An 18028-nucleotide genomic window follows, 5' to 3' on the forward strand; every position below is an offset into this window, starting at 1 on the left:
CTACAGCAAAAACGGTACATGATAGCACGACAATTTTAGGCCCACCTTACTTAGCGTCGTTCCTTTGGTGCTAATGGAACAAGTTTCGTTGAAATCAGTGCTATATTTTTAAAGTTATTCACATTTTAAAGTTCAAAGGGGGTGGAGGGAGGGAGGATAAGGGGGGTTGAGAGGGATGGAGTGGGGGAGGGGAGGAGGAGAGGGTGCTGCACCAATGCAGGAGAGGTTTGGGCCCAACGGGTCCACTTGGTCTAGTAATTTTATATAATTCTATCAAGTCTCTTCTGACGTTCCAGTGAAAACAATTGAAGTTTGTCCAGCCTCTCCTTGTGGCTAAAACTCTCTATTCCAGACAGTATTCTGGTAAACTATGTCTGCACCCTCTCAGGTCTCCACATCCTCCTTGTAATGGGACGACCAGAACTGCATGCAATACTTCAAATGCAGCCTAACCGAAGTCTTATTCACTTCCATCATGACCTCCTGAATCTTTTACTCAATGCCGCTACTAAGGCGGCACGGTGGCGCAGAGTGGTAGAGTTGCTGCCTTGCAGTGCTGGAGACCCGGGTTTGATCTCGACTACGGGTGCTGTCTGTGCAGAGTTTGTACGTTCTCCCCGTTATCCCGTGGGCTTTCTCCGAGATCTTCGGTTTCCTCCCACACTCCAAAGATTTATAGGTTAATTGGCTTGGAATTAGTATAAATTGTCCCTAGTGTGTGTAGGATAGTGTTAATGTGCGGGGATCGCTGGTCGATGCAGACCCGGTGGGTCGAAGGGCCTGTATCCGTGCTGTATCTCTAAACTAAGTTAAACAATGAAGGCAAGCATACCATATGCCTTCTTTATGTCCTTATCTACTTGTGCTGCCATCTTCAGTGAATTATGAACTTAGGATCTAAGATCCCTCTGCACATTAATGCTCTTAAGGATCTTGCCATTAACTGTGTACTCTCCCCTTGCATTCAACTTCCCAAAATGCAACAGCTCACATTGCTCAGATTAAACTCCATCTGCCATTTCACCGCAGCTGATCTATATCCGGCATTATCTCAGTCTTCTTTGCTGTCTTCAGCAACTTCAATTTTGGTGTCGTCAGCAAACCTATTCACCAACCCATCTACATTCATGTCCAAGTCATTTGATTGTCATTTGACCAATGGAGTTACCGATGATTATTTGTTACTTAAGATCATTGGAATGCAATAAACAGGGAAAGGTCATTGACATTATGCATTGACAGGTGCTGTGAAACATCCCATTTTGCTTGTAATTGCTGAGCAGTCAAAATGCACCTTTATTGTCCTTGTCAAATGTAATGTGCTTTGGATTTATTTCAATATAGGTCATTGTGCCTTGGGTAAGGATTTGTAACTTCAAGAGATGCTGTCATGTTTCTGGAATTTTGTAGACAAATTCTGTAGAATTGACAGATTCGTTAAATATTGTGCTGTAGTAAAATGTCTCTACTTTGCAATATTAACAATTCAGTTTTGCTGGAAGGATGAAAGTCATTGGGGCAGTTATATTTGATCTATGATGTATTTAAGCACTATATCTTGGCCAGTCTCCGAGCCCTGAAGAAAGGGCGTTTTGCCTGGATAATTCCCTTTTTTTAAATAAGCCATGTTTTAATTTTGATTTAATATAATTTTCTCTTAATTGGAAGCAGATATTCTTGGAGACTATCTTGGTTCAGCCAGTGAATTTTTGCTTCAGTGAATTTTAAGAGTCGAGATTATTCTTTTGATTCCTACCAAGGTTTTTCCTATCTGCCAATAATTTAAAAAAAAACAATTTTCATAAGAGAAATGTCTTTGTGTGCAAATTTTGTTAATTTTAATTTTAAAACCTTGTGAAGCAAATGTGTTTCAATAAAAAAAACGTACTTCTGCAGAGGGTAAATAAAGTAGGGTTTGTAAATCCGAACATTTAGTATTCAAAAATATATTGTGTAATATTTGAGAAGTTCTGAAAATTCTTTATAGAACAACCAGAATGTGAACTAAATCATGCGTTCCCAACTCCAGAGTATTGTTTCTTTTTCCTGCTCAATTCTGCTTCCCCAAATTTTATTCCTAAATATTATAGATTATTTTACTTTACAGTTTAATTTGGAGATTGTTTTACTTTCCAACATTTTATGTCCATCTGAGCTTTGAGTGTTAGTAAACAAGTGTCTTCTCATTGTTCACGTCTTCTGATAGCATTTATTTCTCTTTCCTTTCATAGAGGAACATGAAGCGCAATGCCAGTAGGAGTTGCCTTGGAAAGAAGAGTCATTTGGGTTTACGCGAAAGGGAGTGGCTCAAAGCAGATGCAAGGAGAGGTTGTGTGTATATCCATGGAAAGGAAATGGTATTGTCAAATGCTTCTTCTTCCACCTCTTCCTCTGGTACGTTACTATTATCCACTTCCTCGTCATTTGGCCCAGATCTTCAGCTGGTATTCTGCAGCACTGAAACTACAACAGCAGAGCTGTGTACTCAGGACAGTGATGATTTGTACCTGCAGCTCCATGGTGATTTCATCAGGTAGGAAAAACATAAAATACTTTGCATTTGCATGTAGCTTACAGAATTTGATTATGCATATTTTTATAGCTTTAAATGTTAACAGTTTATTTGGAAGAATCCAAATTTGGACAACAAATCATTTTATAGTGCTTTGAATTTTAATTAATGAGTGTGTTATTTGTGACTGAGGAGTTGAGATTGATGGAAAGGAAGGTACATCCTTGTGCAAATTAATTGAATCTGGGGCTCATTTTGCTATTTTTTTCATATGATGAGTTTCTATGTCCAGTATTTGTTCTGATATTTTTCTGAAACCCTATAAATTGCTCTGAAACGTTTCTGGACATTTTTCATTCTCTGGGTATTGATTTCTGTGACATTTGCCTTCAATTAGATGGATTAGATGGAATATTGTGTAGAAAAAAATAATGAGTAATAAAAACAAATCGCAGATGCTGATTTGTACCAAAGATAGACACAAAGATAGAAGGGTCCCAACCCGAAACATCACCTGTCCATTTTCTCCAGAGATGCTGCGTGACACACTGAGGTACCCGTATCTTGTGTCTATCTTTTAAAAATTAATGTGTTATACAAAAACAAATCAGAACACTGAATGGAGAAATCTAACAGAAATAGATTAACCTAATCCATGAAAAGAACTAATAAAATTTCAAGAAGTTGAGGATGGATATATAAAACTAGAATAATAATGAGCAAGAACCAAATAATTAAGTGGGAAGATGGAAAGCATGAACACACCTGGATGAGAATGGTCTGGAAATGATGTAAATGTAGATGCATGAAATGTATGGGATGAAATGGTAAACAAACATGGCTACAACTTAACAAGTGACTGAAAATGCAAGCAAACCATGAAGCAAAACCAATACCATTCAAAATAACTTAAAGACAAAATAAAAATCCTGCAACAGCATTGTCAGTATTGCATCATCCCCCCACACGATTTTTTTATCATTTGAGAAGAACTCGGCAAGAAATTCACAAAATATATACGAAGCAATTCACAAAATGGATATCACTCCAAGTAGGCAAACGAAAATCATAAACTTGCATCAACATTGCTCAAAGTCACAGCAAGAGATCTCAAAGTTGGTAGGGATGAGCGAAGCTTCTCTATCCAGGATTGACAAACGGGGGATCGAAATCAGATCACTAGCGACCAAAGAGGATAAGCTAGTGTGGCCGTAATAGGAAGACGACCCCAAGAGATGAGGCCTTTCCGATTTGGGAAGTAAGAAGGATCTGAGAAAGACAATCGATGCCCTGAAAAATAGTTGGAGACAGCAGGGGTCTCAATAAGTTCAACTACCATGCACCAATGCCTTGTTGAAGTCGGTCATATAGCCAGAAGACGTGAAAAAACAACTTCTAACTGATGCGATGAAGAATAAAACCATACCAGTGTGCCCTAATTAATAAAGATTGGACGTGAGGACTGGAGAACAGGGACATTCAGTGACGAAAGACATTTCCTGGTTTAGGGCCAACGTAGCCAACATGTTTCTAGATAATCAGAGAGCCGGTGAGAAATGCCAGTTCATCAAACATCCTGAAAAGATGATGTCCTTAGATGGAAATGACAAAGACTTTGTCATATGGATCTGGGATTTTCCCGGCAAGACCTTGCACCATGCCACATATCTAAGGTGGTGACCTAATTTTTCCAGCAGATGATTTGATTTGGACTGGCCTGGTAATACGCCTGACATGAATCCGATTATGAATTAGTGGTCAATTAACAAGGCAAGACTGAAAGGAAAGGACTGAATCACGAGACAGAGGATCATCAAGGCCAAAGATCAGTTGTGGTATTGAGATGAATAAATCCTCAGAAACTGTCAGAATCTGGTTGCTTCCATATCAAAGACATGGTAAAAGAGCCTTGGTGAACATATATAATGTGCTAAAGACATAATGGTGCAATGATAATGAATGAAAGGTAGCCCTGTGCCATGTATTTTGACTTGTTATATCTGAGTATATGCTTGATTCAATTAATTTGCACAAGGATGCAATCAACAGTGATGTAATCAACATATGTAATTTAACCCTGAAACCAACCGTTTTCAGCTGCTGCAGCATAATTACGCGCAGCAAGGTGAGCCATTGAGAGCCTGCCCCCTGAACCCATGATAAGTTAAGGATTTAGTTTAATTTATAGATACAGCACGGAAAACAGGCCCTTTCGGCCCACCGGGTCCGCGCCAACCAGCATTCTCCGCATCTTAACACTATCCTACACCCACTAGGGACAATTTTTACATTTACTAAGCCTAATTAACCTACATACCTAAACATCTTTGGAGTCTGTGAGGAAACCGAAGATCTTGGTGAAAACCCACGGGGAGAACGTACAAACTCCGTACAGACAGCACCCGTAGTCGGGATCGAAACCGGGTCTCCGGCGCTGCATTTGCTGTAAGGCAGCAATGCCTGGCTACACAATTAAAAGCCTTTGCATTCTACTTGGGTCCTTGCTGAGGTTTTTTGCAGAGATATTCTGTTTTGTTTTTATAAAGTTTCTTCCTTGATATTATTTGCCTTTATATTGCTGTTTGAATATTGATTGTGTATTAAAACAGGTGACTTTTTTTACTACTGATCTTTGAAATATATTGAATTTATATTGTGGTACATGTGACAATTAAATTGAATTTTGAATCTTGAATTCAATCGTGAATATGATTCAAAGTCCTACTGCTCCAATGTGCACCACATGCATAGTACTAGAATTGTACAGCATGGAAACGGGTCCTTCAGCCTACCTTGTCCACACTGACCAAGTTGGCATATTGGGCTAATTTAATTTGCCTGTATTTGGTCTGTACCCCTCGAAACCCTTCACTGGAATTTAGAAGGATGAGAGGGGATCTTATAGTAACATATAAAATTATTAAGGGATTGGACACTCTAGATGCAGGAAACATGTTCCTGATGTTGGGGAAGTCCAGAACAAGGGGCCACAGTTTAAGAATAAGGGGGAGGCCATTTAGAACTGAGATGAGGAAAAACTTTTTCACACAGACAGTTGTGAATTTGTGGAATTTTCTGCCTCAGAAGGCAGTGGAGGCAGATGCACTGGATGCATTCAAAAGAGAGTTAGATAGAGCTCTTAGGGCTAGGGATATGGGGAGAAGGCAGGAACGGGGTACTTTACTGCCAGTTTTACTGGTGATTTACTGGAGCCCTTGTTTTTCATTAGAGATACAGCGCGGAAACAGGCCCTTTCGGCCCACCGGGTCCGCGCCGACCAGCGATCCCCGCACATTAACACTATCCGACACACACTAGGGACAATTTACATTTATACCAAGCCAATCAACCTACAAACCTGTATATCTTTGGAGTGTGGGAGGAAACTGAAGATCTCGGAGAAAACCCACGCAGGTCACGGGGAGAACGTACGAACTCCATACAGACAGCACCCGTAGTTGGGATCTAACCCATGTCTCCGGCGCTGCATTCGCTGTGAGGCAGCAACTCTCCCGCTGCACCACCGTGCCACTGATTATGGATGATCAGCCATGATCACATTGAATGGCTGTGCTGGCTCGGCCGAATGGCCTACTCCTGCACCTATTGTCTATGTATCTATCCATATATCATTCCACATGTCTTAATTGTATCTACTTCTATAGTTTCCTCTCGAATCTCTATCCAGATGCAGACTATGTTCTGAGTAAAAATGTGTCCCCGAGTCCCTCCTCAATATCTCCCCTTTTACCTTAAGCCTAATCCCTCTAGTTTTAGAATCCTCTACCCTGGGGATAAAGACTGGGTAAAGTGTTCACTTTATCCATCCCCCTCATGATCTTGTAAATCTCAATGATGTTATCCCTCAGCCTCCTACTTGGAAAAGTATGGATAAGGTTAAAGGGAAGGAGAACGCAGGAGATGTTACTGAAGTCTCCAGAATAACAAATAGGACAAAGTTTAAAAGGGGATAAGAGTCTAATGTCAGGCAACATGAGGATCAATTTAAGAAGAGGGGTGGTGAATACAGCATTGAAGGTGTATCTAAATGCATGCAGTATGCGAAACAAGGTGAATGAGCTTATGGCACAGTTAGAGATTGGCAGATAAACATTGTGGACATCAGAGTCTTGGCTGAAAGAGCTGAACATCCAAGGATCCACATCCTATCGAAAAGACAGGCAGGTGGGCAGAGTGGGGGTGGGAGTTGGGTGACTCTGTTGGTAAGGAATTCAATCCCTAAGAAATTATGTTGAATCAGCTATAGCATCCTTGTGGGTAGAAACTGCAAAAGTAAGAATACCTTGATGGTAGTTATATAACGGCCTCTGAATAGCAGCCAGGATATAGGGTACAAATTACATCAGGATAGAAAAGGCATGTGAGAAAGGCAGTGTTAGGTGGTCATGGATGATTTCAATATGCAGGTAGGCTGGGAAAATCTGGTTGGTACTGGACCCCAAGAGAATGAATTTGTAGAATGTCTACTAGATGGCATTTTAGAGCAGCTTGTGGCCCAGCCCATTGGGCACAAGGCAGTTCTGCATTTGGTATTGTGTAATGAACCAGATTTGTTTGGGAACTTAAGGTGAGGGAACACGTAGGTGGTAGTGATCATAATACGATAGAATTCAACCTGCATTTTGAAAGGGAGAAGCTGAAATCGGATGTATCGTAATTACTGTTGAGTTCGGCATGAGGGAGAAAGCTGATTGGAAGGGGACCCTAGCAGCAATGATTGTGCCGCAGCAATGGCAGGTGTTTCTGGGAGTAATTCGGAAGATGCAGGATCTATTCATCCCTAAGAGGAAGCAAGATTCTAAGGGGAGAATGAGGCGACTGTAGCTGACAAAGGAAATAACAGACAGTATAAAAGCAAAAGAGAAGGCATATAATATCTCAAAGATCAGAGGGAAACTACTATCCTTTGACTTCTTCCTCCAAGCCAACTTTGAATACAGTTGGCTAGTTCACCTTGGATTCCATGCACTCTAACCATCCAGACAAGCCTACCTTGCAGGACATTGTCAAAAGTCTTCCTAAAGTCCATATTGACAACTTCCACAACCCTTCCCATATGGTGGGATGACCTTCTCAAAAAAATCATGTCTCAGATTTGTGAGATATGGTTTCCTACATACAAAACCATGCTGAATTTCCCCAATCAATCTACCTATTCAAATACTGATAGATCCTGTCCCAAAGAATCCCTTCCAACAACTTACCCACCACTGATCAGCCTGTAGTTTCCTGGCTTAACCTTGCTGCCCTTTTTAAATAATGGTACAACATTAGCCACCCTCGAGTTTTCTGGAGCTTCATCTGTGGCTAGAGATGATGCAAATATCTCTGCCATGGCTTCTCCAAGTTCCTCCTTGGCTACCCACACGGTCAGATATTGTACTTGGCCAGGTTCTAGGGATTTATCCACCTTATTGAACTTTAAAACTGCCAATATCTCCTTTTTGGTAATTTGTATATGATCTCAGACATAAATCCTATACCTTTGTTCCTCGTTCTCAGAAAAGACATGAGAATGATCTCCTCCATCTCTTGCGATTCTACATAAAGACGGATTTGATGATCTTTAAGATCATCCATAGCCACCCTTTTACTCTTAATATACCTATAGAATCTCTTAGGATTTTCCTTTACCTTACCTGCCAGCGCCATTACATGTCATCAGTTTGCCCTCCAGATTGTTTTCTTAAATGTCCTCCTACACTTGTACTCGTGGAGGCTTGATCCTGATTGGCTAAATCTGACGTAGACCTTTTTTCCTGACCAGAGCACCAACATCTTGTGTCTCCTGGGGTTCTCTAAACTTGTCAGCCTTTACCTTCACTTTAACAGCAACTTGCTCTTGCTATTATCTTGCTACCTTACTTTTGGAAGCCTCCCACTGAGCACATATTATTCCGTTTAATCTGAGTGAATTGATATTCAAGTCAAGTCAAGTCAATTTTATTTGTATAGCACATTTAAAAACAACCCACGTTGACCAAAGTACTGTACATCAGTTCAGGTACTAAGAAACGAACATACAATGGCACACAAACATAACAGCACATACATAAACAGTTCACAGAGGGCCTCAAATGCTAGGGAGTAGAAATAGATTTTGAGCCTGGACTTAAAGGAGTCGATGGAGGGGGCAGTTCTGATGGGGAGAGGGATGCTGTTCCACTGTCTCGGAGCTGCAACCGCAAAAGCGCGGTCACCCCTGAGCTGAAGCCTAGACCGTGGGATAGTGAGTAGCCCTTAATCGGCCGACCTGAGGGACCTCATCTTGACTTGCAGGTTTCGTGGTTGTCCAAAGTGCAAAATGGTTTCTGTTGGTCTCTTTAGATTTCAGTGTGACTTGAAGCTGGGAACTGGATATCATTGATTGAAATTGAATTTCTCTTTTTTTTTTTACAGCTCCAAAACAGTTTTTCAGATGTCCTTCAATAATCTGCTCTTCTAAGCATAATCTAAAATCACATTCCTAAATAATGGCTTTATCCTTCAGATCCCCATCTCGGTTGGTTGTTCAACTACCTTGATGTTCTTGGCTCACTAAAAAGTTCCTTTGTCCTCGACAAGTTGACCTACTTGTCAGACTTGAATTTATCTCCTCATAAGCACCCATTTTTCTCCTTATATTTTTGCCTATCCCTCTAATCATTTTGTTTGTTGCTTTTCCTGTACTACATGTTCAAGGTTCTTCTGCTTATTGGCACCTTGGATTTTTGTCTGAGTTCAGAAGTCTCATGTCCCAGAAGTTGCATGTGATTGCATTTAGGGGAAAAGTCCTTGTGTTATAAAGGAGGATAGTAAAAGCTTTTTTAGGAATGTAAAGAGGAAAAAAATAGTCAAGGCAAATGTGGGTCCCTTGAAGACAGAAGCAGGGGAATTTATTATGGGGAACAAGGAAATGGCAGACGAGTTGAATCAGTACTTTGGATCTGTATTCACTAAGGAAGATACAAGCAATCTCCCAGATATTCTAGTGGCAAGAGATCCTAGGGTGACGAAGGAACTGAAGGAAATCCACATTAGGCAGGAAATGGTGTTGGGTAGACTGATGAGACTGAAGGCTAATAAATCCCCAGGGCCTGATGGTCTGCATCGCAGGGTACTTAAGGAGGTGGCACTAGAAATTATGGACGCATTGGTGATCATTTTCCAATGTTCTATAGATTCAGGATCAGTTCCTGTGGATTGGAGGGTAGCTAATGTTGTCCCACTTTTTAAGAAAGGTGGGAGAGCGAAAACAGGAAATTATAGATCAGTTAGTCTGACATCAGTGGTGGGGAAGATGCTGGAGTCAATTATAAAAGACAAAATTGCGCAGCATTTGGATAGAACTAACAGGATTGTTCCGAGTCAGCATGGATTTACGAAGGGGAAATCATGCTTGACTAATCTTCTGGAATTCTTTGAGGATGTAACTAGGAAAATTGACAGGGGAGAGCCAGTGGATGTGGTGTACCTCGACTTTCAGAAAGCCTTCAACAAGGTTCCACATAGGAAATTAGTGGGCAAAATTAGAGCACATGGTATTGGAGGTAGGGTCTGAAGAAGGGTCTCGACCCGAATCGTCACCCATTCCTTCCCTCCCGAGATGCTGCCTGACCTGCTGAGTTACTCCAGCATTTTGTGAATAAATCGATTTGTACCAGCATCTGCAGTTATTTTCTTATAGTATTGGAGGTAGGGTACTGACATGGATAGAAAATTGGTTGACAGACAGAAAGCAAAGAGTGGGGATAAATGGGTCCCTTTCAGAATGGCAGGCAGTAACTAGTGGGGTACCGCAAGGCTCGGTGCTGGGACCGCAGCTATTTACAATATACATTAATGACTTGGATGAAGGGATTAAAAGTACCATTAGCAAATTTGCAGATGATACAAAGCTGAGTGGTAGTGTGAACTGTGAGGAAGATGCTATGAGGTTGCAGGGTGACTTGGACAGGTTGTGTGAGTGGGCGGATGCATGGCAGATACAGTTTAATGTGGATAAGTGTGAGGTTATCCACTTTGGTGGTAAGAATAGGAAGGCAGAGTATTATCTGAATGGTGTCAAGTTAGGAAAAGGGGACGTACAACGAGATCTGGGTGTCCTAGTGCATCAGTCACTGAAAGGAAGCTTGCAGGTACAGCAGGCAGTGAAGAAAGCCAATTGAATGTTGGCCTTCATAACAAGAGGAGTTGTATAGGAGCAAAGAGGTCCTTCTGCAGTTGTACAGGGCCCTAGTGCGACCGCACCTGGAGTACTGTGTGCAGTTTTGGTCTCCAAATCTGACGAAGGATATTCTTGCTATTGAGGGCGTGCAGCGCAGGTTTACTAGGTTAATTCCCGGAATGGCGGGACTGTCATATGTTGAAAGACTGGAGCGACTAGGTTTGTATACACTGGAATTTAGAAGGATGAGAGGGGATCTTATCGAAACGTACAAGATTATCAAGGGGTTGGACATGTTAGAGGCAGGAAACATGTTCCCAATGTTGGGGGAGTCCAGAACCAGGGGCCACAGTTTAAGAATAAGGGGTAGGCCATTTAGAATAGAGATGAGGAAAAACTTTTTTAGTCAGAGAGTTGTGAATCTGTGGAATTCTCTGCCTCAGAGGGCATTGGAGGCCAATTCTCAGAATACATTCAAGAGAGAGCTAGATAGAGCTCTTGAGGATAGCGGAGTCAGGGGATATGGGGAGAAGGCAGGAACAGGGTACTGATTGAGAATGATCAGCCATGATCACATTGAATGGCGGTACTGGCTCGAAAGGCCGAATGGTCTACTCCTGCACCTGTTGTCTATTGTTATGAATGATTGCTTGTTTGAACTCTGCTTTAATCCATTCTTGCAATTCAAAATCATATCTAATTTATCATCATGTAATCATACAATTATAATCATACATTTATTTAAGGCTAGTACAGATTATTAATCAATTCAGGATGAGCTATACAATAGGTGCTACCAAGCACAGGTATACATAGCCAGAGTGTGGAAACAGGCCCTTCGGCCCAACTTGGCCAACATTGTCCCAATAGACAATAGACGCAAGAGGAGGCCATTCGGCCCTTCGGGCCAGCACCGCCATTCAATGTGATCATGGCTGATCATTCTCAATCAGTACCCCGTTCCTGCCTTCTCCCCATACCCCCTGACTCCGCTATCCTTGAGCTCTATCCAGCTCTATCTTGAATGCATTCAGAGAATTGGCCTCCACTGCCTTCTGAGGCAGAGAATTCCACAGATTCACAACTCTCTGACTGAAAAAGTTTTTTCTCATCTCAGTTCTAAATGGCCTACCCCTTATTCTTAAACTGTGGCCCATTGTTCTGGACTCCCCCAACATTGGGAACATGTTTCCTTCCTCTAACGTGTCCAACCCCTTAATAATCTTATACGTTTTGATAAGATCTCCTCTCATCCTTCTAAATTCCAGTGTATACAAGCCTAGTCGCTCCAGTCTTTCAACATACGACAGTCCCGCCATTCCGGGAATTAACCTAGTAAATCTACGCTGCACGCCCTCAATAGCAAGAATATCCTTCCTCAAATTTGTAGACCAAAACTGCACACAGTACTCCAGGTGAGGTCTCACTAGGGCCCTGTACAACTGCAGAAGGACCTCTTTGCTCCTATACTCAACTCTTGTTATGAAGGGCAACATTCCATTGGCTTCCTTCACTGCCTGCTGTACCTGCATGCTTCCTTTCTGTGACTGATGCACTAGGATACCCAGATCTCATTGTATGTCCCCTTTTCCTAACTTGACACCGTTCAGATAATACTCTGCCTTCCTATTCTTACCACCAAAATGGATAACCTCGCACTTATCCACATTAAACTGCATCTGCCATGCATCTGCCCACTCACACAACCTGTCCAAGTCACCCTGCAACCTCATAGCATCTTCCTCACAGTTCACACTACCACCCAGCTTTGTATCATCTGCAAATTTGCTAATGGTACTTTTAATCCCTTCATCCAAGTCATTAATGTATATTGTAAATAACTGCGGTCCCAGCACCGAGCCTTGCGGTACCCCACTAGTTACTGCCTGCCATTCTGAAAGGGACCCATTTATCCCCACTTTGCTTTCTGTCTGTCAACCAATTTTCTATCCATGTCAGTACCCTACCTCCAATACCATGTGATCTAATTTTGCCCACTAATCTCCTATGTGGAACCTTGTCGAATGCTTTCTGAAAGTCAAGGTACACCACATCCACCGACTCTCCCCTGTCAATTTTCAAGTTATATCCTCAAAGAATTCTAGAAGATTAGTCAAGCATGATTTCCCCATCGTAAATCCATGCTGACTCGGAACGATCCTGTTACTACTATCCAAATGCTCCGCAATTTCGTCTTTTATAATTGACTCCAGCATCTTCCCCACCACTGATGTAAGACTAACTGGTCTATAATTTCCCTTTTTCTCTCTCCCTCCTTTCTTAAAAAGCGGGACAACATTAGCTAGTTACACTAGTCCCACTTGCCTGTGCTTGGTCCATATCCCTCCAAACCTGTCCTATCCATGTACCTGTGTAACTGTTTCTTAAACGATGGGATAGTCCCAGCCTCCACTGGCAGCTTGTTCCATACACCCACCACCCTTTGTGTGAAAAAGTTACCCCTCGGATTCCTATTAAATCTTTTCCCCTTCACCTTGAACCTATGTCCTCTGGTCCACGATTCCCCTACTCTGGGCAAGAGACTCTGTGCATCTACCCGATCTATCCTCTCATGATTTAGTACACATGACGCATGCACTACTGTATTAGGAAGTACCTCTAACAGTGTGTGTCAGAGCCCCATCAAGTAGCAGTTGCCCGAGAGTGGAGTTGGTAATCCTATCCTTAATGGAGTGGTCACATATCCACGAACAAAATAAACGTTAAGACCACTTGATATTTTCAAGAGCACAACCTGAAGTGCAAGTTCAAACTTGCCAAATGTTCAGTTTGTCTGGTGACTTTTTTACACAATTCAAAGCTTTTCTGTTGTGAAATTATTTATTTTGGAAGTAGTAACTGTTGAAGCTTTGAAAAGAAATTGTAAATGATAGGGGTAAAGTTTAAGAAAGTACAAGGAATTGTAGGCCATCTGAAGAATGGGATAGTCCCAGCCTCCACTGGCAGCTTGTTCCATACACCCACCACCCTTTGTGTGAAAAAGGTGGGATAGGTTTTCATTCCCTCACCAACAAACTCTTGGATTTTTGGAGCACTGCCTCCAATGGCTATTAAACCTTTCCCCTCTCACATTAAACCTATCCCCTCTAGTTCTGCCCTTTCCATCCTTGCATCTTAATCTTCGTGATCGGCCTACATGATTAGTAAATTTGTAGATTACACTACAATAGGTGTCATGGACCGTGGAGAATTGTTATCAAGACTAACTGTGGGATCTTCTTCAGGTGGGCATGTGGGCCAAGGAATGTCCAATGGAGTTGAATTCAGATAAGTGAGAAGTTTTGCACTCTGAGAAGTCAGAAGAACCTTCAGAGTATGTGTTGGGGCCCTGGGAGAGTTGTGGAGTGTTGTTGAGCAGAGGGAGTACAAATACATAGTTTCCTGAAAGTGGTGTTGCAGGTAGGTGGTGATGAAGAAGGCTTTTGGCATGATCGCATATGATGAGTTTTTTTATGGCACTGAGCTGTCAGAATGCTAAGTGATCTATTTATCTGAACTATTGATGTAATTTTAATGGTGAAGGTGGGAATTAGTGGAGTTTTTCTGACCCGCAAATATGAATTTATTTATCTAAATGGTTGACTTACTGAAGCAATGATGGACTTGTCTCATATAGAATATTTCTGAAAGCTATTGATTTAGTCAAGTCAATTTTATTTGTATAGCACATTTAAAAACAAAATTGACCAAAGTGCTGTACATCAGTTCAGGTACTAAGAACAAACATACAATGGCACACACATAAACAGTTCACAGCGCCCCCTCAAAGGGCCTCAAATGCTAGGGAGTAGAAATAGGTTTTGAGCCTGGACTTAAAGGAGTCAATGGAGGGGGCAGTTCTGATGGGGAGAGGGATGCTGTTCTACAGTCTAGGAGCTGCAACCGCAGCTTATTTATTTATTTATTTATTGTTATTGGTTTTTAAAAATATTTTTGTGTCATTTAATTATTTTTTAATATTTAATTATTTTTATGTACATTTGACCATATGAACTTTGCTGATCCATATTTCTGACTGAGAGGAGGCAGGATTCATGTTCAGTTATCAGAGGATTTGTAAGGGCTAACATTCCGAATGCAGCAATGTGGGTTTTATTGCAGGAGTGTAAAAGCTCCAGTTCGGATTATTCCTGGGGCATCCTGTTGTCAGCATGGAAGCGCGGTTTATTGCTGATCGTATCCTCTGATATTTGCATCTGGCCTCAAAGCTTTGAAGTGTTAAGAAGAACATCTAGCCATATGTACTGCCTTTTGTTCCCAAGAAAGAAGATGTCACGATGGACACGACGGACACGGAGGTCTCGAAAGACACATGAAGATTTATAGGGTATTGTAAACTTGCCATATAAGGCAGTGATGGAAAAATACTGGCACATGTATTTAGGGTATAAAAGGTGTGTAATGTAAGCTTTCAGAGAGAGAGACTACACTAGCTTCCTGAGCGTTTCTAAACGCTTCGGTTTCTAGACTCTCTCCCACCTGGGTGAGTAGAATAAATAGGTTAAACAAATTCGGTTGTCTGACTATTCTGTTCAAAGGGCACGAACTACAACAGATTGACTGAGTTTTTGGGGCTCACAATACAGAATCGTCTGTTGTCCATAAGTCTCATGAGTTCTGCATCTGATGGTAGACACAAAGTGCTGGAATAGCTCAGCGGGTTGGGCAGCATCCCTGGAGAAAAGGAATAGATGACATTTCAGGTCGACCCTTCAGACTGAGAGTCGAGGGGGAAAGGGAAACGAGAGACAGATAAGGTAAATAGAACACATGGATGAAAGATATGCAAAAAGCAACGATCAAGGAAAGGTGGAGTCCACAATGGTCCTTTCCATTCTTGTTGGCTGTGGGGTAGGTGATAACGAGTTATACAGACAGTGAAACTCGACAGAACGACAGGGAAAGTAGTAGGACGACTAGTGTGGGGGTTGGGGAGAGAGGGAGAGAGAGGGGGTTCATTACGACGAGGTTGAATGGGATGAGGTACAATTTTATTTAAAACTGTTTCTGTCAAGATGTCGCCTGATTCCAAGATATATCAGTAACTACTGGCAACTTTTTTTGTTATTCAGAAACGGCCATATTTAATCGACAGGCCAATTCATTAAATAATGCACACTGACTCAGCGGTAGAGTTGTTGCCTTACTGCGCCAGAGAGTCGGGTTAGACCGTGACTACTGGTGTTGTGTGTATGGCGTTTGTACTTTCTCTCTGTGACTGCGTATTCCCCAGGTGCTCCGGGTTCCTCCCACATTCCAAAGACATACAGGTTTGTCAATGAATTGAATTATGTAAATTGTCCCTGTGTGTAGGATAGAACTAGTAGTGTGCATGGATGATCGATGGTCGGCGTGGACTCGGTGGTCTAACAAATTGATATAAAATAAATAGGTGAGGCCTTGTTATTGAAGATTGTGATAACCTGCCGGCAAAGATTGGCAAACTGACAAATATTTGTTATTCATTTGGTCTTTGACCTGCCTTCAGTTTGTGTGCACATGGACAATTTCCAAAGATGTCATACAGCTGTAACGGCGAGTTGCCATTGGACAAAATCTTCAGAATCAGGAGGGAGCTGATAACACAAATTCATTATTGCAAACATGAAACACACCAAAGACCCGCAAAATAATTTATAGAAAGTCTATTTATTTAATAGTTATCAACAATTGATGAGATGGGCTAGACATGCTATCCTTATTTGCCCAAACTTTGCATATTTTTGACGCTTAAGTCCTGATGAGTTTAGTGACAATTCAACATTCAAGAACAAAACAAACACTTTAGCCACAACAAGATGGCTTTAGCAGAGTAAACCTTAATGATCTATTATTAATTTCCATGTTTTTTCACATCAATCCCATCCCACTCAAACCACCCCCTCCCCAGGTACCTTCCCCTGCAACTGCAGAAGATGCAACACCTGTCCCTATACCTCCTCCCTCAACTCTGTCCAGGGACCCCAGCAGTCCTATCAGGTTAGGCAGAGGATCACTTGCACCTCCTCCAACCTCATCTACTATATCCGTTGTTCAAGATGTGAACTCTTATACATCAGCGAGACCAAACGAAGACTGGGTGATCATTTCGCTGAACACCTTCGCTCAGACCGCCTGAACTGAACTTGCCTGGCCTGGTTGCTAAACACTTTAATTCTTCCTCCCATTCCCACACAGACCTTTCTGCCCTAGGTCTCCTCCATTGTCAGAGTGAGGCTAAACGCAAATTGGAGGATTTCATATTTCGCTAGGGCAGCTTACAGCCGTTTGGTTGAATATTGATTTCTCTAACTTCAGATAGCCCTGGCATTCCCTCTCTCTCCCTCTCTCTCTATCCCTCCCCCACCCAAGTAGCACAAGCTTCTTGCTTTCACCTAACAAACAGCTAACAATGGCCCATTTCCTTTAATCGTTACTTTTTTGCATATCCACCCCTCCCAACCCTTCCGAATTTGGCGGAAAGTTTCTGCTTTCTTATTTCATTTCCGCCATTTCAAGCTCTGTCAGGTTGGATGGGGAGCGTCGATGCACAGCTATTTTCAGGTCCCTCCAGAGATGTTCGATCGGGTTCAAGTCCGGGCTCTGGCTGGGCCACTCAAGGACATTCACAGACTTGTCATGAAGCCACCCCTGCATTGTCTTGGCCGTGTGCTTAAGGTCGTTGTTCTGTTGGAAGGTGAACCTCCGCCCCAGTCTGAGGTCCAGAATGCTCTGCAGCAGGTTTTCATCAAGGATCTCTCTGGATTTTGCTCCATTCATCTTTCCCTCGATCCTAACTAGTTCCCAGTTCCTGCTGCTGAAAAACATCCCCACCGCATGATGCTGCCACCACCATGCTTCACCATAGGTATGGTATTGGCCAGGTGATGAGCGGTGCCGCTTGGCATTCACGCCAAAGAGTTCAATCTTGGTTTCAACAGACCAGAGAATCTTGTTTCTCATGGTCTGAGTCCTTTTGGCAAACACCAAGCGGGCTGTCATGTGCCTTTTACTGAGGAGTTGCTTCTGTCTGGCCACTCTACCATAAAGGCCTGATTGGTGGAGTGCTGCAGGTATAGTTGTCCTTCTGGAAGGTTCCCCAATCTTCATAGAGGAACTCTGGAGCTCTGTCAGAGGACCATCGGGTTCTTGGTCACCTCCCTGACCAAGGCCCTTCTCCCCCAATTGCTCAGTTTGGCCGGGAGGCCAATTCTATGAAGAGTCCTGGTGGTCCAAAGTTCTTCCATTTAAGAATGACGGAGGCCACTGTGCTCTTCGGGACTTGAAATTCTGCAAAAATTGTTTTATACCCTTCCCCAGATCTGTGTCTCGACACAATTCTGTCTCGG

At 42.3% G+C, this 18028-nt stretch overlaps 1 protein-coding gene across 1 annotated transcript in view; it reads left to right on the top strand.

The window, feature by feature from the left end:
• Positions 1-18028, top strand: part of phlpp2 (PH domain and leucine rich repeat protein phosphatase 2) — a 148691-nt gene that overhangs the window by 5486 nt on the left and 125177 nt on the right. The window contains exon 2 of the mRNA XM_078400865.1: positions 2232-2533. Coding sequence (XP_078256991.1) covers positions 2232-2533 — 302 coding nt within the window. The remainder of the gene's footprint in view (positions 1-2231; positions 2534-18028) is intronic.

This window comes from Rhinoraja longicauda, chromosome 6 (assembly GCF_053455715.1).
Source record: "Rhinoraja longicauda isolate Sanriku21f chromosome 6, sRhiLon1.1, whole genome shotgun sequence".
Lineage (NCBI taxonomy): Eukaryota > Metazoa > Chordata > Chondrichthyes > Rajiformes > Arhynchobatidae > Rhinoraja > Rhinoraja longicauda.